This window comes from Petaurus breviceps, unplaced genomic scaffold (assembly GCF_028583685.1).
Source record: "Petaurus breviceps papuanus isolate PSGF00001 unplaced genomic scaffold, PetGlider_PUasm1.0 91041, whole genome shotgun sequence".
Lineage (NCBI taxonomy): Eukaryota > Metazoa > Chordata > Mammalia > Diprotodontia > Petauridae > Petaurus > Petaurus breviceps.
In genome coordinates, this window is record NW_027187400.1 from 13,307,378 (window position 1) to 13,330,284 (window position 22,907).

Here is a 22,907-nt window from a genome sequence, read left to right on the forward strand (position 1 = left end):
CAACTATCTATTGGAAATGTCCAACTGAAGGTCTTATAGGCTCCAACTATCTATTGGAAATGTCCAACTGAAGTTCTCATAGACTCCAACTATCTATTGGAAATCTTCAACAGAAGGTCTTATAGACATCTAAAACTCAATATGTCCAGAACTGTCTTTTCCCTCAAGTCCTTCCCCATCTAACTTCTCTATTACTGTTCAGAGTATCACTATCCTGCCAATCACTTAGGCTCAAAATCTAGGTGTCATCCTAAAATCCTCATTCTCTCTCTCTCTCTCTCTCTCTCTCTCTCTCTCACACGCATCCCCTTTTTATATCCAGTTTCTTGCCAAGGCCTATGAATTTTGCTTGTGTGACATCTCCATAATATGTTCCCTTCTCTCTTCTATCACTCTTCTATCTCTGCCACTATCCTGATGCATTCTCTTCTCACCTGGACTATTGTAATAGCCATTCCATCCTCCACTCAGGAGTCAAGTTGATATTCTTTAAGCACAGGTATCTTTTTGGATATGATTATGCACCCCATTCAATAAACTCCAGTGGTTCCCCATTATTCCTAGGATCAATCATAAAATTCTCTGTTTGGCTTTCAAAGTCTTTCATAACCTAGCCCCTTCCTACATCTCCAGCATTCTTACCCTACTCCCCATACATACTCAAAAGGCCAGTGACATGACACTCCATTCTCCCAAGTCTAGCTATTTTCACTGGCTGTTCCCCAGGCCTTTTCTTCCTCATCAGAATGCCTTCCCTTTGTGTCTTCAGATTTTAGTTCTTGGGAACTTCCCATCCTCTCTGGCATGACTTCCCTGTTTGAATTTTAGTTCATAAGACCCTCCTTATCTTTTCTCTTTAACCGCTGAAATTTGATCAGTCTAAATTTGAGGTACATATTTAACTCTTCTTGGCTTTCTCTCCTCTATCATAAATTCTAGGATGGATTAGTTGATTTTCCTGAAAATTCCCATCATTTTCTATCCTCAGCAACCAGTTCTTCCCTGTTGGTGAGATCAGATCAAGAATGGAATTACTACTTGGTGGTTTCTCCACTTTTTGAAGGGGCACCTAGATGGTGCAGTACATAGAGCACTGAACCTGGAGTGAGGAAGACTAATCTTCCTGAGTTCAAATCTGGCCTCAGACACTTACTTGCTCTGTGACTTTGGGCAAGTCACTTAGCCTGGTTTGCCTCGGTTTCCTCATCTGTAAAATGAACTGGAGAAGGAAATGGCATGCCACTCCAGTATCTTTGCCAGGAAAACCTCAGTGTTGGACACAACAATCATGTTTTGAAGCATAAAATGATAATCTGGGCAAGTCAAGATATTAGCTCTCTGCTTTGGACAGGGATGTCTGGACCAGGCTTCTGATCTGGGCACTAAACTGCTCATCCCTTTCCTCATTCTGGCTAAGTGGTCTGTAAAACACTCCAAGGACAAAATTGTTTTTGTTTCTGTCTCTTATCCAAGTTCTCTCCACCATTCTGTCCCTCTGCTTTCTGGATTCCTTTATATGAACTTATCTTCTAAATAATATTCAATGCTCCTTCTCTTTTACTTGCCCTCACCCTCACTTTTGCCTATTCTGTTTCTTTCAATTAAGGTCTAGCCTCTTCCAGAGACATACCCCAGTCATGGGTTTCCTTTTACCAGGTTTCAGGGCTATCTTCCTAGACATTCTTGGTGAACTCCTGTAAAGACACCTGAGGCATTGGCTTTATTATTTGAAGAAGAAAAAAGAAGGAATTGTGTAAAGAGATTCATGTATGTACATCCAGCAATTTCTATTCTTTTAAAAAATATTTACTTTTAGTTTTCAACATTCAGTTTTATGAGATTTTTATTTCTAAATTTCCCCCTTCTCTCCTCTCCCCCCTCCCCAAGATGGCATGTAATCTGATATAAGCTATACATGTACAATCATATTAAACTTATTTCCACATTAGTCATATTGGGAAGGAAGAATCAGAACAAAAGGGAAAAACCACAAGAAAGAAAAAAAATAAAGCAAAACAAAAAGAAAATTGTATGCTCTGATCTGCATTCTATAGTTTTCTCTCTGGATGTGGATAGTATCTTCCATCATGAATCTTTTGGAATTGTCTTAGATCATTGCATTGTTCAGAAGACCTAAGTCTATCAAAGTCAGTCATTGTACAATGCAAACAATTTATATTCTTAAAAGACACCTATGGAAGATGAAAGTGAGGGTAGGTAAGAAAGTATGTATGTGAAAACATGGTGTACAATACATTGTTGGTGGAGTTGTGAATTGATCCAACCTGCAGAGCAATTTGGAACTATGCCCAAAGAAATGTAAAACTGCATACCCTTTGACCCAGCAATGCCACTTCTAGGTCTGTATCCCAAAGAGATCATAAAAATGGGAAAATGACACACATGTACAAAAGTATTTATAGTAGATCTTTCTGTGGTGACAAAGAATTGGAAATTAAGGGGATGCCCATCAATTGGGGAATGGCTGAACAAGTTGTAATATATGAATGTAGTGGAATGCTATAAGAAATAATGAACAGGCAGATTTCAGAAAAACATGGAAAGACTTACATGAACCGATGCTGAGTGAATGAGCAGAACTGGGAGAACGTTGTCCACAGAAACAGCCACATTGTGTGATGACTAACTTTGATAGACCTAACTCTTCTCAGCAATGCAAAGATCTAAGACAACTCCAAAAGACTTGGGATAGAAAATGCCATACACATCCAGAAAAAGAAGTGTGGAGTCTGAATGCAGATCAAAGCACATTATTTGGTCTCTCTCTTTTTTTTTTTTAAAGCAATTGGGGTTAAGTAACTTGCTCAAGGTTACACAGCCAGTTATTTCTGGGTGTGGTGCTGAGTGTCTGAGCCCGGGATTCGATCTCCAGGTCATCCCAACACTGGAGCCGGTGCTCTTACTCGCTGAGCCACCGGGCCGCCCTCAAATAAAGGCTTTTTTTTTGAGGGCAATTGGGGTTAAGTCACTTGCCCAAGGTCACATGGCTAGTTTTTTTTGCGTGTTAAGTGTCTGAGGCCGGATTTGAACTCAGGTCCTCCTGACTCCAGGGCTGGTGCTCTATCTACTGCGCCACCTAGCCACCCCTATTTGGTCTCTTTTTTTGATTGTTTTGTTTCTTCTTTCTCGTGGTTCCTCCCATTGGTTCTAATTCTTCTTTACAACATGACTAATGTGAAAATATGTTTAATGTGAATGTATATGTAGAACCTATATGAAATTGCACACTATTTTTGGGAAGGGGCAGGGAAGGGGGGGAGAAAATTTAAAACTCAAAATCTTATGGAAGTGAATGTTGAAAACTAAAAATAAATAAATAAAAAAAAGAAAAGAAAAGAAAACATGGTCTAGTCCTAGAAATATAGTGTTAGGGATGCTTCAGAATGAACTAAGGTTGGTGAGGAAGGCTAAGAACATCAAAAGGAAGGAGGGTTCTCTTTTTTTTAAAGCTAAGTTGGGTAAAAGAAATTGAAGAAAAGGGAAGGCTGCTGCTTTGGTTGGATAAGATGATGGCGATGGATGCTTGGGACAACAAGGATATTCAACTTATTTCTTGGCCAAAGGTCTGTGGATTGTAAAGGACAGAATAAAAATCTCTAACAGTTGTTGATAACCAAAGTAGATAGAGGGATAGACAGTAAAAGATTGTCTATTTGCCCTTGATGAATTCAAGTCACTAGCTCAGACTGAATCCTGAATCCCAAAAGACCCAACAAATAGCATCCATGGTTGGTGATCTCTGAAATATCATTGGAGAGTGGAACAATTACCAAAGGGTTGGAGGGTGGCTAATATTCTAATTTTTTTTAAAGGGAAGAGAATAGAATTTGCAAATAAGAGACCAGGGATTTTTTTGGCTCACTTCTCGGCAAGATTTTAAAATGTATTATTAAAAGGATGGTTTGGGCACATTTGGAAATGGCCACAGTGATCACTGAGTAGGCATGGCTTCATTGAGAATAAGCCAGGCCAGACCAACCTTATTTCCTTTGTTGATTGAATTAGTAGACTGGTAGATCGGGGGAATTATTGAGATTATCTACATTTTAACAAAGTATTGGATAAAATTTTCCATACTTTTCTCACAGAAAAGATCTAGATCATAAAAGTGAGAAAATGACACACATGTACAAAAATATTTATAGTAGCTCTTTCTGTGGTGACAAAGAATTGGAAACTAAGGGGATGCCCATCAATTGGGGAATGGCTGAACAAGTTGTAATATATGAATGTAGTGGACATGTGCTAGAAGATATTACAGTTTCAGCACTGGTTGAATGATCAGACCCAAAGAGTCCTCATTAATGGTTCAATAGCAACAGGGAAGGAGGTGGAGTACCCTGTGTTGTTGAATATTTTTTATTTCAATAACTAATAGCATAGATGCCATGCCTTTTAAATTCAAAGGTGACACATAACTGGTAAAGGTGTTAGACACCTGAATCAAGATCTAGAATGATCCTGACAGGCCAGAATTTTGGATTGAATCTAAAATGATGAGACTTAATTGGGATAAGCTTTTAAAAAGTTAATTGGAATAATGTGAGCTCAGAGCTTTACAAGTAACAGGATGGAGGAGGTGTTCTGTCTGAAAAAGATCAGAGAACTTCTTAGGAAACATACAGTCAGAGTCGTGAGAGATTTTAGAATATAGAATGTTAGAATGTAGAACATTGACACTTAGGAGGGACCATAGAACATAGAATGTGCAAACTAGAAGAGTTGAAAGGAACTTGGAAATCAAACAGTTCAAGCTGTTCATTTTAGAAATGAGTAGGAGTGGCCAGGTGGCCCAGTGAATAGAGCACTGACCCTGGAGTCAGGAAGACCTGAATTCAAGTCAGACCCCAGACACTTAACACTTACTAGCCATGTGACTTTGGGCAAGTCACTTACCCCCAATTTCCCTGCTCTCCCCCCTGCAAAAAAAAGCAACAGCAACAAAAAAAGAAATGAGTAAAATGAGATTCATAGAGATAAATGCCTTGTCCAAAGTCACACAAAAAGTAGATGGCAAAGATTAGAACCCAGGTCTCCTAAAGTTTACTCTAATACTCCTTCCATGGAACCACACTGAAGAAGTAGGACAAAGGAAGGTAATTCTGTTCAGCTGGTGTATAGTCATCCTTCGCACACTCAGCAACTTTTCATTGTTCCTTCTCTATGCCAATTGATTTGCCCAGAAATCAGCACTTACTGTCTCCTCTCCACTCCTTTTCTTCCCACTGCCTTTGGAGCCAGTCTTTAGATGACTAGAGCTTCCTAGGTAATATTTGGGGAATCACTGAGTTATACAGGCATTTCTCAATCTTAGGAGACCAATCTTTTTTTCAAAGTTAATGTTGTGCTAGCAGAGGTCTGGTTGGTGTGGGAAGGAAGTGGCGGCCTTACCAACTGGGGGACGTGGGGAGAGGGTTGACTTTGGAAGGATGAAAAATATGGGGAGGGGAGAGGAATAGAGAGGAGAGAAAGGGAGAAGATGGAAGGGAGGGGAAGGAGGAGGAGAGGGGAGAGAAGTGAAATGGTGAGGAGGGAAGGAAATGGGAGAGAAAAGTAGCCAAGAGAGTAAGTTGTGAAAGGAGGAGGGGAGGAAAGAGGAGGGAAAAGAAAAGAAGTCTCCCCAAATGAAGAGATAGGAAATGTGGTTGTAAATTGAAGAAATGATGTGTCCTTTCTCCTTCTCCTTTGGTGGATGTCGGTGTTTTGGTGATAATGACAATATCAGATATTGGGGCTTTATATATTCTAAGGTCCTTTCCCAGAATGATATATCAGGGGATAAAGAAGGACTAAGAGAGAAGTGGGTACTCAAATCAGCCAACTGTTTTCCTTTTGGACAACTCAGGTCCTTGGTTTGGGTAGCAGAAGAAAGTCAAGGCCATACCTAGATCCAGAGCTGAAAGGGATCATGGGGGGATAGAGTTAGATCTGGAAAGGACCTAAGACCATCTCACCCCCTCATTTTACAGATAAGAGTATGGAGAGGGGGGAAGTGATTTGTCCTAAGCACCCGTGGAGTGGGTGATGGAGCTGGGGTACTCTCCTTCCAAATCTAGCATCCTTTTCATTCCAAATAGCGTTTTTAGCACTTAGTTCTATTCTGGCTACACTCTACTACTAGTCTATACTAATTGTTAACTATTCTACAATCTCTGGATGGTTTAGTGTTGATTTGGATATGGAAGAGACCTTAGGGCAGGAAGAGGCTTCCAGATCTTCTAGTACAACCCATTCTACAGACGAAGAAACTGGGGCCCCCTAGAAGGGAAGTAAACTTCTCCAGGTCACTTAGGTTGGAGTAGCAGAGCTGGGATTTGAACTCAGGTTCTTCAAGGTTATGAAGCATAGATCTTTCCATCCCACGCTGCTGCAGGAGTTCAGTTTTTTTTGGCAGGTTGGGGGAGAGGAGGGAATCATCGCTGGTTTTCAGTCAAGCCTTGCTGTTATGGACTGGAGACAAGACCAATGCCCTTGTCCAGTGATGTCCCTCCCCCACCACTCTTCAGATACATCCCAGTTTCCTGGGGCAGGTAGTAACATGCACATGTGTCAGGGAACTCACCAGAGGTAAATAATCCACGTTCTCAGTATCAAGGAGAAGCTCCTGCGGCTGGGAGGCTGGTGTTGGGGCTTTGGAAACCAACCCCTTGGTTGCTCGAGTCAAGAATCTGTTCTTATTCAGGTTCAGCCTGTGCAAACACACCAGGGCAAGGCACAAAGTTGGTATGGCTAGCTCTCTCCCCTGCAAATATCTCCCCCTGGCCCCCCTGTTCCAAGAGCCTCCCCTGGGGCCTCTCTGACTCTCCTAGAAGCCACTTACTGAGGAGGCCAGGCCCTATCATTCCCAATCCACCATCATTCCCTGTTATAGAGACAGATCCATCCATCTCCACTCCCTGGCCATGACTCCTTTCCAGTCTCTGGCCTCTGACCCAAGGCAATCCTCAACCTCTTATTATTTCTGAGTTAGGGACAAGGTATCAATACAGGGCTCAGATCATTAGACTTGGAAGGGACCTTAGCATATGAAATGTTAGAGCTAGGAAGGGTCCTTAGGACACAGAATGTCAAAGCTGGGTGGGCCCTTCAAATACAGAATGTCAGAACTTAGAATGTCAAAGCTGGGAGGATTTTTAGAACCCAAAATGTCAGAGTTGGAAGGGGACTTAGAACATAGGATGTCAGAACTGAGTGTGAGTTTAGAACAGAGAAGATTAGAGCTAGGAGGGCCCTGAGAAAACAGAAGTTTAGAGTGGGAGGGGCCCTTAGAACACAGAATGTTAGAACTGGGAGATAACCTTAGAAGTTAGAATGTCAGAGCTGGGAGGGTTCTTAGAACATAGAATGTCAGAGCTAGGAGGGCCCTTAGAACAAGAATGTCAATATTTGGAGATAACCTTAGAACACAGAAGGTCAGAGCTGAAAAGGGCCTTAGAATATACAACGTCAGAACTGGGAAGGTTCTTAGAATACAGAATGTTAGAGTTGGGAAGGGCCTTAGAACATAGAAGATCAGAGCTAGGAAGGAACTTAGGGCTTAGAATATCAGAGCTAGGAGAATCCTTACAACAGACAATGTCAGAGCTGGGAGGACCCTTAGAACAGAGCATCAGAATTAGAAAGAAGTTTAGAACAGAGAATGTTGGAGTTGGGAAGGCTCTTAGAACACATGATATCAGAAGTGGAAAGGGTCTTAGGATACAGAATGTCAGAACTGGGAGGTTCTTTAGGATCAGAATATTGGTGATGGATTAATCTTCATTTTATAAAGAAAATTAATCCTAGAGAAGGGAAAGGATTGGTCCTACAGAACACTATGAGTTTCTGAAAACTAAAGTCTTTTGAATAAGCATCAAAGGTCTTTTCCTTTTCACACACTGATAGTGAGACCCCAGACCCAACTTCCTGTCTTGGGTGATCCCTATAATCAAGAGGTCCCTGCCTGAGTCCCCTGTCCACCCTGCAGCAAATCCTGCTCCTAGGAGGATTAGACCATCGGACTGGCCAGTGACGGGATGTAGACAATCTGTCCTGAGTGCCCCCAGTGGAGGGTGCAACCCATCTGTAACCCCATCTCCACCCCCAGAATCCCGATGTTCTGCTTCCTCAGCTCCTCCTGTCAGAAAGAAAGGGTCTGGAAAACTCATCCCTATGGAGCCATTAGGGACCCAATGAACTACATCTCTAAGGGGATGAAGGACTGCATTATATTCATCCTTTCAAGCAAGAATTTGTTGTTTCTTTTTCTTCCTTTTTTTTTAAAGAATGTTTTATTGGTGACTTTTGGTATTCTCAGATCCATTCCCTCTCTCCTCTTGCTTTCCTCCCTCTCCCTTCCCCCAGTGATTCTTCCCTGTTACAAAGAAAAATAGATCCTCTTCCCCGCCCCCATGCAGTATCTATTAGACTTGATAATGTATTGGATACCCCCACTTCTTCAAGGAAGGTAAGAAGGTACATTTGGAGGCTTGTGGTTTAGAAATGAGGTCCAGAGAGGTAACTCTCAATCCAAAGCAGTAATTCTTAATGGTAGAATCACAAGCATGGCGGTAGGTGCATATGTACATCTCAGGGTCCTGTATTCACATGCAGTAGGCTACCACCTATTTCAACTACGCTGACTGCTCTGAATTCTGCCCCTCCCCAGCTCAATGGACGGGAGGAATGCCGGGCAGTCGGCTCTTACCTGGTACCAAAGAGGGTCTCTGAGGCCTTAAGGCTGGGGACAGGATTGAAAAAAGATTTGTGCAGAGAACCTGAGGAAGAATGCAGAATCCTGACATGTTAGAGCTGGAAAAGACTGTACAATGTAGGTGGGCAGAGAGAAATCTATTTGTTCCCATTCAAGTAAAAAGTCTGGATGGCTAGGTGGCGCCATAGAGCACCAGGCTTGGAGTCAAGGAGACTATCTTGAGTTCAAATACAACCTCAGATACGTATTAGTTGTGTGACCCTGGGCAAGTCACTTAACTCCACTTGCCTCAGTTTCCTCACCTGTAAAATGAGCTAGAGAAGGAAATGGCAAACCTTTACAATATTTTTTCCAAGAAAACCCCAAACAGGGTCATGCAGAGTCAGTCACAACTGAAACAACTAACAAGTCTGCTAATTTGTCCATCACTTTTCCACCCCTTTTCTTTTTCCTTTCTTTCTCTTTTTTTGAGGCAATTGGGGTTGTGACTTGCTCAAGGTCACACATTTCATCCCTTTTCTAAGTAACTCCCCCTTGGGTCTATAGGACTGGTATCTATCTCATTTTCTAGATGAGTAGGCTGAGGCCCAGAAAGGGAAGATGCTGTGAGTCAGTAGCAGAACCCATGGAAGGGTAGCATGAAGATGCCTTCTGGGTGTGGCACAGAGCTCTCCTTATAGACCTCAATCTTCATATATTCCTACTTCAACTTTTTAAGGGTGGGTGTTAATGAGAGGAAAAGGGGCTATTTCAACCCTTCCTCCTTGTCCCCCTCCTCCAGGAGCTCTGAAAGCCTTCAGGCTGAGGATGGATGTGGGGAAAGTCAAGTCCTCTAATGCTGGTGCTGTTCTTTCTATTGGAACCCCATGAATATGGCAGCCCAAGCATTCTCCAACCTCTGGGGGAGGCAGGAGGAAAGCAGAAAGAACCCTGGAATCTGGCCCCAGACTTGGACCCCAGGCAGGGGAAGGGGTCCTGGTCAGAGAGGACCATAGGGTAATGGAAGGGGAGACAAGCAGATGGAAGTGACCATTCACTCACGATCCCGAAGGCTGGTTCTCTCGGTTCTGACATTGGGAGGTGGGCTGCAAGAAGCATTGATCTCATCCAGATCTGCAAGAGAGAAAGCCCGGTAAACCCTTATATCTCACTCTCCCAGGTTCACCCCTCCCTCTTCCCTCACCTACCTTCCTTCCTTCCTTCCTTCCTTCCTTCCTTCCTTCCTTCCTTCCTTCCTTCCTTCCTCTCTTTCTTTCTCTCCTTCTCTCTTTCTTTCTCTCCTTCTCTCTTTCTTTCTTCCTTCCTCTCTCTTTCTCTCTCTCTCTTTCTTTTGCTATTGGGGTTAAGTGATTTAACCAGGGTCAGTCAATGTCTGAAGCTGCATTTGAACTCAGGTCCTCCTGACTCCAGGTCTGGTGTGCTATCCACTGTGCCACCTGCCTGTCCCTTCCCCAACCCACCTTGCTCTTCCTTTCAATTCAATTTGATTTTAATTTGAACTCAACTGCTGCTTCATGTCATTTATCCCAATTCAATTCAAACAACATTTATTCTTCTCATCTTACTAGGCAAGAATGGAAGAGATCACTAACCATACCAAATTCCTTAGGTTAGAGCTCATGGAGCTCCTTAGGCCAAGGCCAAAGGTACCACCTCCACATGAACCATTTAATTAAACAGTCAGCAAGCAATTAGGAAGTTGGTCAGTTGATCAATACAAAAAAAGGACAATGCACACACACACACACACACCATTAAATACAAGGTCATTAGTAGAACAGAAGCAGCATTTAAGGTCCTACTACGTATCAGGCACTGTGCTAAGGGCTTTACAAATACTATCTCATTTGACCTTCATAACAAACCTGGGAGGTGGGTGCTATTATCCCCATCTTATAGCTGAGGAAACTGAGGCAGGCAGAGGTGAAGTGACTTGCCCTGGGTCACACAGCTAACAATTCAAGTGCTTCTGCCTCCAGGCCCAGTGCCCTACCCACTGTGGTACCACCTGGTTGAGGCATGAGTAGCTGAGGGGGATCATGAAAGGCTTTGAGCAGAAGATGGTATTTGAACTGAATTGTGAAGCAAACAAGGGCTTTTATTTATTTATTTTTTTGCCTTTTTGGAGGGGGAGGGCAGGGCAATTGGGGTTAAGTGACTTGCCCAAGGTCACACAGCTAGTAAGTGTGTCAAGTGTCTGAGGCCGGATTTGAACTCAGATCTTCCTGACTCCAGGGCTGGTGCTTTATTCACTGCACCACCTAGCTGGTCCAAACAAGGGCTTTTAAGAGACCCTGGTGAGGAGGGAGTGTATTGTAGGTGGCTAGGTGATGCCATAGTGCAGAGAGTGCTGGACCTGGAAGACTTGAGTTCAAATGTAGCCTCAGACACTTGTTAGTCATGTGAACCTAGGCAAGTCACTTAATCTCTGCTTGCCTCAACTATAAAATGGGGATAATGGAACACACCTCCTTGGACTGCTGTGAGGATCAAATGAGATAGAATTTGTAAACTATTTTGCAAATTTTGAATAGTTATTTAAAACTAATGATGATGATAATTATTCTATAGCATGGGAGACAGAGGCAGTTGTGAATAAAGAACAGCTGGAAGATCATTTTGGCTGTAGAGTGGTGAAGGGAAGAAGTTATGTATGGATGCCTGTACACACATACACACATATATGCACACACATATAAAGGGGTGTGCACACAACATGCATATACACATGTGCACATACATACATGCATACACAAATTCACATGCACACATACATATATACACAAGCACATACATATACACATACACACATATATCAAAGCTGAAAAGAGAGGTTGGGGCCAGATAATGAAAGGCTTTAAATGCCAAAAAGAGTGAAGGCTCAGTCCTAGAGCTGACTGAGAGTCCGTCACTAGAGTTTGCTGAATAGGAGTTTGGCAATGGCCTGGCTCACATTTAAAGAAAGTCCCTTGGGCAGCTGAGTGGAGCAAGGAGGGAAGGGGGGAGAGGTCCATTAGGAAGCTCTAGCCTTAATTAGGGTGAGAGGCGACGAGGACCCCTCAGCATTCCGTGAAGGAATCCGTGTTCACTGGAGACAGACGGTATCTCAGGCCTGGTCTGCTGTCTCATACAGGGGTGGATAAGCCACCAATGTGTGGCTGGAGATGATCCGGCTGTCTTGTGGTCTCCTCTCCCCAGGACTGGGTCTGCTATGCCAGAGAAACCTCTTTCCCTGGAAGCGCAGTCCAGTCCTTCTGCCACTGAAGTCTTCCCTTTCCCTGTGACCTCTGCCTCTGATGGCTGGTTCCTCTCAGGACCTCCATCTTAAGGAGGCACCCCAGGCCATAGACGCCTCCATCCCTCTCCAGGCTTAATCTGCTGATTTATCTCCACAGGATTTTTCTCTACCAAGCCCCTGCTGGTTCAACTCCTCTACCTTCTCCTCCCAGGCCTCCCTTTTCAGCTCCATCTTATGTGTTGTCTTTCCCCATTATAATGTAAGCTCCTTGAGGGCAAGGGACTGTCTCTCTTTCTGCTTGTATCTGTATTCCCAGCACTTGGCTTAGTGCCTCACACACACACACACACACGCACACACACACACTTGATTAATATTGTTGATTGATCTCTGGGCAATAGAGACTGCCTACTTCTGCTACTGAAGGCAAAGCTCAAAGCTCCTGTTCTCTGGAGATGAAGGATATGAATTGCATTCCTAAGGATTTCAAAACATCCAAATATAAAGTAACGCCCCCCCCCTCCCCCTTTACCTCAAGGTTTTTACAGTGAGATGGAGTTGGGCTAGATAATCCCTAAGGTACATAACATTCCATGCTTTAAGCTTCCTTCTCATTCTGATGGTCTCTTTTCTGAGTCTCCTCCCAGCTCTAACATTTTATGTTCTAAGGGTCCTCCCAACTCTGACATTCCATGTTCTAAGGCCCCTCCCATTCTGACATTCTATGTTCTAAGGCCCCTCCCATTCTGACATTCTATGTTCTAAGGCCCCTCCCAGCTCTGACATCCTGTGTTCTAAGGGCCCTTCCAGCTCTGACAGTCTGTGTTCTAAGGCCCTTCCCAGCTCTGACAGTTTGTGTTCTAAGGCCCCTCCCAGCTCTGACATCCTGTGTACTAAGGCCTCTCCTAGTTCTGACATTCTGTGTTCTAATCCCTGTTCTGACACTATAAATTCTGTGGTCCCTCCCAGCTCTGCTATTCTATATTCTAAGGTCCTTTACACTCTGACATTCTATGTTCTAGGGGTCCTCCCATGACTAATATTCTTTGATCTGTGTTTGGGAAATGTTCTGTGAGTTGTTATTGGAAGGTGATATCTAAGTGCCAAATCTTATTATTGCCTAGTGTGGCATTACTTACCACAAACAAAATGCTGTATAATTTATAAACCTCAGGTGTCCCCCAGGCCCTTACACTAATGATGTTGAACTCAGGAGAAGCTGCACTCCACAGGAAGGATACTGCAAGGAAATGTGCTTTGGGAATAAGACTCAGCCAGCAGAGGAGGGGAGAATGTGGGAGGAAGCATTTCTCCCATGATTAGGGGAACTGAGGTGATGTCTGACTATTCCAAAATCTACCTCCCTAATCCCCTGGAAATTCACCTGCACAGCAACTGGCTAATGCTAGGGCTGGAGTCCTTGAACTGCTGCTTAAAGGCTTAGTAGAAAGCCTGGAAACCCATAGAAAAGCCCTGGGTCTCCCCTCCACGAGTGTGGTCAGACCCACTTCATACCCCCCGGAAATGTATGGAAGGACCTCAAAGATGGACTCAATCCCTTCTTCCTGGTCGCCTGAGCCTTACTTCTCTCTGCTAAGAGATCCAGCCCTACCTTCTTGGCTTTTTAGATATTCCTGCCTTTCTGCAGGGCATTGCCTGGAGACTAGGAACCAGAGACTCTTTCCAGGCTGACCTCATCACCCCAGCCAGTCACCTGGAGGGTCCTGATGCAGGCTACTGACCTCTAGCCTTGGGAAAAGCCAAGCAGGGGTGTTTATTTTCTTCCCCAGCAAAAATGCACTTGGCTTTAAGGTGACTGTGGAAGGAGGCTGGTTTGAGATTGAGAAGGAGCTGATATGATGACTAGGAAGTGTGTGTGAGTGTGTGTGTGTGTGTGTGTGTGTGTGTGCGCGCGAGACAGAGAGAGAGACAGAGAGAGAGACAGAGAGACAGAGACAGAGAGAGACAGAGACAGAGAGAGAGACAGAGAGAGAGAGAGACACAGAGAGTGAGAGACACAGAGAGAGAGACAGACAGACAGAGAGAGAGAGAGAGAGAGAGAGAGAGAGAGAGAGAGAGAGAGAGAGCGAACATGCTGGTGCCAACATCCCTTGATGATTTACTGATGGGCCAATTGGGTCCCCTCTCCTCTCCCTGCCTGCTGGCTGCCAATTGGAAGGTGAGAAGCAGTGGGCAGGTGTCCCTAACAATGGAAGACTTCCAGGGAAGGGCCTGAGAGCTGGAGAAGCTCCAGCATCCCAGGGTCTGGCTTGGCCTTCCCTCTGCATTTAGTCCCAATCAGCTGCCAGCCTGTCTTCGTGTCAGTCTCCCAGGTTGTCTGTGTGTGTGTGTGTGTGTGTGTGTGTGTGTGTGTGTGTGTGTGTGTGTGTGTGTGTGTGTGTGATGGTGGGGAGGAGGTTGGGGGTGTGGCTTGGAGATGTCCATTCAGAGGAGGTTAAGAGACAGAGCCCAGGGTAGGGTGGGGGGAGGTTGGATGCTCACTTCCTTATTTAGAGTGAGAATTGGCTGGATGAGATTGGCCCAGGAGTGATGGGACTTTCCACTGGGTGAAGGAAAATGAAGTTTGCCTCCTCCTGTGATTTGCCTGCTTTGATGACAAGTACATTAGGCCAGAAATCAGGAGGCCCGGGTTCTAGTCCCAGATCTGCCACTAGCTAGACAGAGAACCTTGAGCAAGTTCTGATTTCCTAAAATGTAAGAGGAGAAGTTGTGTCACGGGATCTCTCCAGTCTCTTTCAGCCTCTGTGCAAACATTTGATGTACCTTCTGGCCCTCACCTTCTGGGTTCTGAAGGTCCACTGGAATGAGCAGTGAACTGGGGAGGGTTGAGCACCAAGTCGTAAAACCTCAGTTCAGATATCAGATCTGCCCCTTAGTACTTGTGGGATCTGTGAGGCAAGTTACTCTGCTTCTCTGGGCCTTGGCTTTCTCATTAGTACAAGGTGGGAATTGGATTTGATAACCTCCGAGGCTCCTTCCAGCCCCAAGCCCATGATTCTCCCTCCTATGACATTCTATGGTCCAAAATGTCTTCTAGCTCTGACATTCTATGTTCTAAGCTCCATTCTAGTTTGGACACTCTCTCTTTTAAGGTACTTGTCAGCTTTGATGTTTTTTCTCCCTAAGGGTCATACCGGTTCTGACAGTCAGGTGTTCAAGTCCCTTGGAGTTCCAACCTTCTCTTTTGTGGTTCCTTCTAGTTCTAATATTCTAGGTTCTACTTGTTCTAGCATTCTGCTTTTAAGGCCCCTTCTAGTCCTATGATTCCTCAATATATTAAGCTCCCATCCAACTTCCAAATTCACTACTACCCATATTCCCCGATCTCCCTGGTAATCCCTAGAATTGCTTTTCCTAGCCACTCCCTAGTTAGGCATCCTAAGAATGTTCCCAACCTTCTGGAAAGAAGTTGTACAACTCTAGGTGTAGAGAGTTAGCCCTTGGAATTGTAGGGACATTTCATTTTTTAGAGAAACATTACTTGAAAAGCCCAAAGATATCAGTGTCTCCTATCCTTTCTATTTGTCTATCTGGCAAAAGAGGGCAAGGGAAAAAGCAAGATTCCATTGGTTGTTTCTAATGGAATCAAATGAAAAATTAAGTGTGTTTATGCCAACATATAGGTCACCACAGACTCAGGCACGTAACACAAACACCTTGATGGCAGTCCTGCCATCTAGTGGCCGACACAGTGATCAAAAGATCTAATTCTCTGCTTCCAAGGCTGCAACCATAATGACAAAAACATTTTTTAAGTTGGATTAAGGCTGCTGAAACACTTTCTTGACAACCAACTTGTGGGTGTAGACTGTGCCTTGCTTTGATGTTTTGATGGGTCTGTACTCTAATCATCCATCATGGGCATTGCTCCTACAAAAGATGGCAAACACAATTCATGTATGCTAGAGTCTCTTGTCTATGTCTTCCTGTAAATGGACCACAGAGAGTCCTTCTTTAGGTGCCAAGGGCCTCCAGCAAGTTCTCTGGACATTAGGTAACCAGTGGAGCACATGGGCTGTCTGTCTGTTGGCTCTCCCTCTCTCATTTTTTAGAGACAATCTACTCCAATGCCTTCACTGTATAATTTGGGGAACCAAAGCTCCAATATATTAAAATGATTTGCTTGAGGTCAGAAGTCAAACATGTTGTAGAGTTGGAATTAGAATCCATACTTTCACAGAATCCCCTCCCACCTAATAATAAGCCTACCTTTTTTCCCCCAGTCATTCTTTACAGCAATTCTCAGATATTATCCACGATTGGCAAAATGTACTATAGCCTGCTTATGACCACCACGCACTTCTCCCCTGCCCTTTGGGTGACCCTCTCATTTAATTCTGGAGTCACTGTGTCATTCTTTGACTTGAAGGCATATCACATCACTGAGAGAATATTGGTCTAAAAAGATGGCCCTTGGGGTGGCTAAGTGACACAGTGAATAGAGCACTGGCCCCAGAGTCAGGATGACCTGAGTTCAAATCCTGTCTCAGACACTTAACACACTTACTAGCTGTGTGACCTCTGGCAAGTCACTTAACCCTAACTGCCCTGCCCTCCTGCTTCTACAAAGCAAAAAAAAAAAAAAAGATGGTCCTTTATCTTGAGACTGAGGCCTTCAAAATAAAGGTGCTGCATCACTTTCCAAACACAATCCAGACCTCTTTCTTCCTCCTCTTTGACTATGAGCCTAGATCACAGTAGTGTCTGTCCAAGATGAAAGTGCTGATGGATTGATTGTCTATCCAGCTATGTTTTAGGCATTCTTCATTGACTTGGTATTTCCCATGTGTATAGGTAGACTGAACCCTTTAGATGTATTATGGATGTCACTTATAGAATTCTGCAAAGTCCTGAGGCTTGATACCATCCTAAGTTGATACAATTGATACAATACAGTGCCATCCATAAATAGGAACATTTGGAAGACCTCACCATGGAGAGAAAACTCCTCTGGAAACTGGACTCCACATCAGACCTTCTCCGTGACAGTGACAAACACTTTTGGTGAGCATATGTCTTCCTGCCTCATGCCTTGCTTGATATTTTAATAATCAGATGTTCATCAAACAAAGTTGTGTCTGCTATTAATCTTTCAAAAATTTGTTTCTGCATCTGTATAGAAGGTACCTTTGTTGGAGGAGAACCTTTAAGGTGGGGTTTTTTTAACTAAATCAATTTTTTAAAATAGCCAACAAACAATAAATACAGTAGGATCCTTTATTCTCTACATTTTTCAGTTGGCTTCACTGCGATTGCAGAGATGTGGCCCACCACGGAGTATCTTCTGTGGAAGTCCATTCCTCTTTTATGCCATCCGTTAAGGATGCCTTCATACAGATGGGACAGTAGACACATCAGTAGTCTGTAGTTTCTCGTATGTTCTTGCTTGTCCCCTTTATTTTTTTATAATGATACAGCCTAAGCTTTTTTTTTTTTTTTTTGCATAATTGGCATTTTCCCTTCTTTCAGTTCCTTCAGAACTGATTCATCAATGTCTTCAAAACTGTTTCCTTCAGTGCAGTAAACCTGTGTATACTTGGTCCAGGGGCCTGGGTTCGAAAGAACAGGGGATACAGATGGGGCTATTGTTTCTTCCAGGTCCTTGGATGGAGGCATGGAGAAATGGGTGGAACTAGAGCGAGCCAAGGAGGGAAGGATTTTTGTTGTTGGGTTGTTTTCAATCATGTCTGACACTTCCCTGCCATTTGGGGTTTTCTTGGCAGAGATACTGGAGTGGTTTGCCATTTCCTTCTCCAGCTTGTTTTGCACATGAGGAAACTGAGGCAAATAGGGTTAAGTAACTTGCCCAGTCATACAGCTAGGAAGTGTCTGAAGTTGGATCTGAACTCCTGAAGATGAGCCTTCCTGACTCCAGACTTGGAATTCAGTCCACTGCACCACCTAGCTGTTCTAATGGCTGAACTCCAATGATTGAATTTAGATAGTATGGTACAGCGGAAAGACCACTATCTCTGGAATCGGAGGACCTGGATTCAAATGCCGCCTTTGATGCCCACTATCTGTGTGGCCCTGGGGTAAGTCTTTATACCTCCCTTGGCTCCAATATCTTCATCTGTAAGATGAAGGGGTTGAACCACATGGCCTCTGAGATGTCTTCCAGTCCTAGAGCTAGGGGCCTATGAATATGAATCATTAATGTCTCTCTACAAAGTTCACAAAGCCAGAATCTCTACTCTGGTTACTTGTTATTATCAATACCTTCTCATGCCTCATTCGATGGTTGCCCCCTGGGAGAAATAATCATAATCTTATATTCCTATAAAAATTCATGGTTTACAATATACCCTCCTCTTGAGTTCTATGAGTATACAAGTATTATGATGTTCTTTATAGTTGGGTTATCGGAGGCTAGGGTAGAAGTAATTTGTCCAAGGTAACAGAACCAATACATTTTGGAGTTAAAACTTGAACTGAGGTCTTCCTAACTCCAAGCTTATTCTTTCTTTTATATCATGCTGACTTCCAAAGAATATCCAAGAAACTGGGCTTCAGTTTCCTTATCTATAAAATGGGGAATTTGGTCTGATGGCTGCTAAGGGTCATTCTAGCTCCAAATTCTATGATCCCATGATTCTGTCTCTGACTAAATTCCTGGATCATCTCAAGGTATTCTTAATGCAGATATCTTGCATCAGCCCTCTTTTCTGCAAGATTACTTCAAACTCTTCAACCTTCACCCCACCTGCCTGGATTCTTGATCTTCTGCTTTCTCTGACCATTGACCATCGTCTGGCTTCTTCTGTCCTTGCACTCACCAAGTGACCCCTGCCCTAAATTCTTACTGCATCCTTACTTATAGCCTGTGGCTCACATTCTTACTGGAATAGTTTAGTCTGTGGACATGGCCCCAGGATCATAGCACACAGCTGCAAAAAAAAAAAAAGCCAATACTTTGGCAGATAAGTTGAATCAAACAAAGAGTCGGTCATTTCCTCAAATACACCTTTATATCTTGCTGGCTGATCAAGTATTGCCCTCACCTACGCCAGGGTCTCTGCTCCTGAAGCCAACATCTCCCCTTCTTTCCCTCTCCCTTCTCTGTCTCTCTCTTTCTTTCTCTTTTCTCTATCTCTCCTTTTAAAATAAAAAAATTAGACAACAGTTTGTAAATTTTATTTACCACATCAATAGTTATATTTGTTCTGTCTTCTTTTTTAAAACTTTTCCCACCAAATTTCTATTTTGTGTTTACTTGGGTGTTATTCATTTGTTGTTTTCCTGGTCTTTTTTACACCTGCAACTAGCTATTCTGGTATTGCATTCCCTTAAGATTTCAGCCTCTGCAGAAACGCTGTTACCAACTCAGCAGGGCCTGCTGTCTTCCTCTTGCCTGGCTTCTTTGGAACCTATTCCTTTTCTCCACCCTGCTCCCGACTCAGATAAAGAATGACCCCCTTCAGGGTAATAGTTACAAATCCTATTTCTATAACACTTTAAGATTGGCAAAGTAATCTCCTCACAAACCCTTGTGAAGTAGGTAGTATAAATATTATTATCCTCTGTTGTATGTAAGAAGACTGAGACTCGGAGAATGCAGTCGCCCAAGGTCACACATGAACTAAATATCTAAGGCAGTATCTAAGTATCTAAACCTGTGACTTCTGGCTCCAAGTCAATTTCTTGTTCTTCTTCCTTTTTTCTCTTCCCCCTCCCCGCTCCCTTCTCCCCCTCCCTTCTCCTTCTCCCTTCTCCTCCTTCTTCTTCCTCCTCCTCCTCTTTTTCTTCTTCTCCTCTTCCTCCTCCTCCTCTCACCTCCTTTCTTCTTTTGTCCTCCCCCTTTTTCTTCTTCTTTCTTCCCCTTCTATCTTTTTTCTCCTCCTCTTCTTCTTCTTTCTCCTTTTCTTCCTTTCCCTCCTCCTTCTCCCCTGCCTCTTTCTCTTCTTTCTTCCTTTTATCTGACATTGATTTACAAACTGTAGAAAGCACTTGACACAAAAGGCACTTATTTGATGTTCACAAAAAGCCTGTGAGGTAGGCTGTTCAAAAGGATTTGTGATCTCAGCGATTTGAAAGTTCGTTCCAACTATGCAGATCAAAACCCTCCATGCCTGCCCATCCCATGTGACTCTCATACATATCCTCCCCAAAACTTCTCATGAGGGTCTGACCAACATGCTGGGAAAACAAAACAAAACAAATTAAAAAGTTTTTTCCCAACATCATGGGGTACCAGTATGTGCGCTGTGGCTGTCCATCTTTCATCTCGTCCCCTGGTGCCATTTGACTGTCCACTCTGGCCGCGTGTCCAGCCCATCTGTCTACTCATTCTATCATACAATTCTTTGTTGACATCCTTTATTCCCATTCTTCTTGGGAGTTCCTCATTGTTTAGACATTGCAGCCTGCTAATGCTCACCATTGCACCTCTCTTTTGCCCTCTGGTTGATGCTCATCTATAATTCTTTAGAGGCAGTGATAGTCTAGTCTTGCTGCTATGCAGTAACACTGGCAAAATGTTTGTATTGAAAAGAGGAGCGTTTGCTGTTATGGGGAACTTGGAATCCATCAACAAGCTCTGCATTTTCCTGAAAGCAATTCTAACCACTTTCCTTCTCACCTCTGGACCTGGTTCATTGTTTATCTGTGCCATCTGTCCCTGATATACCCACTGTGGGATGAGCTTTAGAGGGTCTTTAGAGGATATTCATGCAGACACATGTTGAAATCCGGGCAACAAACATTATGCATCCACTTGATCTTTCTTGTGTGGATGGAGAGGCCAAACTCCTTTGAGTGATTACAGATCTCTTCAAGGATGTTCTACATTCTCCAAGGCTCTTGGGATTTGATATCCCCAACACAAGGTCATCCACAAACAGGAAGATCTGGACTTCTAGATAGAATTCTGTCCTTGACCCAGACTGCTCTCTCCTATCACAGTATTAAATGGGTATATCTCCATATTTTATGCCTTGCCTAATGTTTATCATCAGAGAGTTATTGAAATGGGATTATTTCTGTTGTTACATCTTCCAAGGAATCCTGGGATACCTTGATATGTGGATGGGAGACAGCTTGTTGGGAAAGAGCCTGTGAGGTGGCATTTTGTTCTGCTGAGTTCAATACTTTTTTTTGGTAACAACAACAACAATAATAAAAGGTAGCATTTATATGGCTCTTTTTAAGGTTTGCAAAACAATTTCCATATTATCTGATTTGATGAATATGGAATCATGTAATCAACAAACAACAAGCCTAGAGGAATCTTATATTCTCTGCCTCTTTCAGTAAGTTGTGAGGCAGTAAAGGTGGGGTCCACTGGGGGCTGCTTTCAAAAGCCTGTTTGCCACCCCCCCTCCCCAACTGGCATCATCACCACTGAGGACGTCCTCAGTTAGTGTGTAAAGTTCTCACACAGATAGAAAAACAGGCATGTAGGCCAGAGGTTACTGATATTTTCTTGGTCACTTTTTTTTGAGTATTAATAGAGTTTGAGATTTTTTTCCCTTTGCCTTTCATGGATTCCCCTTTGTCAGATACAGGAACTAGGAGAGGATAAAGGCGGGAAGGAGTTAAGGATGATTCCACGGAGGCCAGTCTGGACACCTGAAAGGATGGTGGTGTCCTCAACCCAAACCAGATCAGTAGGTGATGAGGTGTGGGGGAGCCTGGTTTTTCCAAAGCTCAGAGATTTAATTTTGACTTTGAAAGAGAGGAGTGGTATAGCAGGACAGTTTGGGGAATATGGGTTTGGACTTAAGGTTTTTTTTTTTTTAAGGTTGGGGGAGACCTGGGCATGTTTGTAGGAAACAGGGAAGGAACCAATAGATAAAGAGATTGAAGAATAAAGAGAAAGGGTAATATTAGAAGGAAGAAGCTCTGGGAGGAAAGAGAAGGAGTAGGGAACAACTCTGCATTAGAGACCAGAACAAAGGGGAAGAGAATAGAAAATGATGCAGAAGAATTTTGGGGTAGAGAAGAGGGGAAAAGAGGGGACTCAAGATGGTTAGATTCGATCATTAAGTAGGAGGCAAGATACTTTGCTGAGAGGGAGGAAGGTATAGGAGGCTTGACCAAAGAAAAGAAGGTTTAGAATAGCCATTTTGAGGAGAATAATGGTGAATCAATCAGGGAAGAGAGGGCAAGCTGATATTTGGTAATATGAATTCTCACTGGCCCTAGTCAGCAGGACTGTGTGACTTCCTCCAGTGATGCTTAGCAGTGCTTGAAAGGAAGTAGAGAAAGCAGATGGTGGAGGCCACCCAGGGCTTCGGTTTGATAAGGCATGAGTGATGATAGGACAAGGGGACAAGGGATTCTGTTTGTAGAGGGCGATGTTTAGTTATACTGGTTAACCACAGGGTCAAGATTTTTCTTTCATCTAAGCTTTCACTCCTGGAGACTGAGGGCCAGGAAATGGGAGCTGAGAGAGAGAGGGAGGGAAGGAAGGAAAGAGATAGGGGGGGAAGGAGAGGGAGGGGGAAAGGAGAGGGAAAGGGAGAGAGAAGAGTGAGAAAGAGAGACAGAGAGAAAGAAAGAGAGAGGGAGGAAGGGAGGGAGGGAGGTAGAGAGAGAGAGAGAGAGAGAGAGAGAGAGAGAGAGAGAGAGAGAGAGAGAGAGAGAGAGACAGACGATAGCACTATAAGATATACAAAACCACTTTCCTCACCAAAAAACCCCCAATGAGATAAGTAAGGATTATGGTTTCTATTTTACAGATGAGGAAACTGAAACTCTAGTAAAAACAACTTACTGTCACACAGCTGGCAGTAACAGGAGGTAGGATTCAAACGCAGACCTCCGGTCTCCAAGTTCAGAGTTCTTTGAGTTATGGATTTTCTATTTCCATTGTAGGCAGGTAGCCCTAGAGGTCCCTCCTTTGTTGCTGGGGGAGGCTCTCAACCTAGACTGACTCTCAGGTTAAAGCTCAGAGCATAAAAGGAAGAGAAGCCCCTGTCTCCACCCCAGGCTCAC

The 22,907-nt window shown here is 43.6% G+C and overlaps 1 protein-coding gene across 1 annotated transcript in view; it reads right to left on the minus strand.

The window, feature by feature from the left end:
* The window catches only part of VWA5B1 (von Willebrand factor A domain containing 5B1), a 79,829-nt gene that overhangs the window by 2,216 nt on the left and 54,706 nt on the right, over positions 1 to 22,907 (minus strand). Inside the window, exons 18-20 of the mRNA XM_069078461.1 lie at positions 9,755 to 9,826; positions 8,708 to 8,777; positions 6,584 to 6,710 (exon numbers count right to left, since the gene is read on the minus strand). Coding sequence (XP_068934562.1) covers positions 6,584 to 6,710; positions 8,708 to 8,777; positions 9,755 to 9,826 — 269 coding nt within the window. The remainder of the gene's footprint in view (positions 1 to 6,583; positions 6,711 to 8,707; positions 8,778 to 9,754; positions 9,827 to 22,907) is intronic.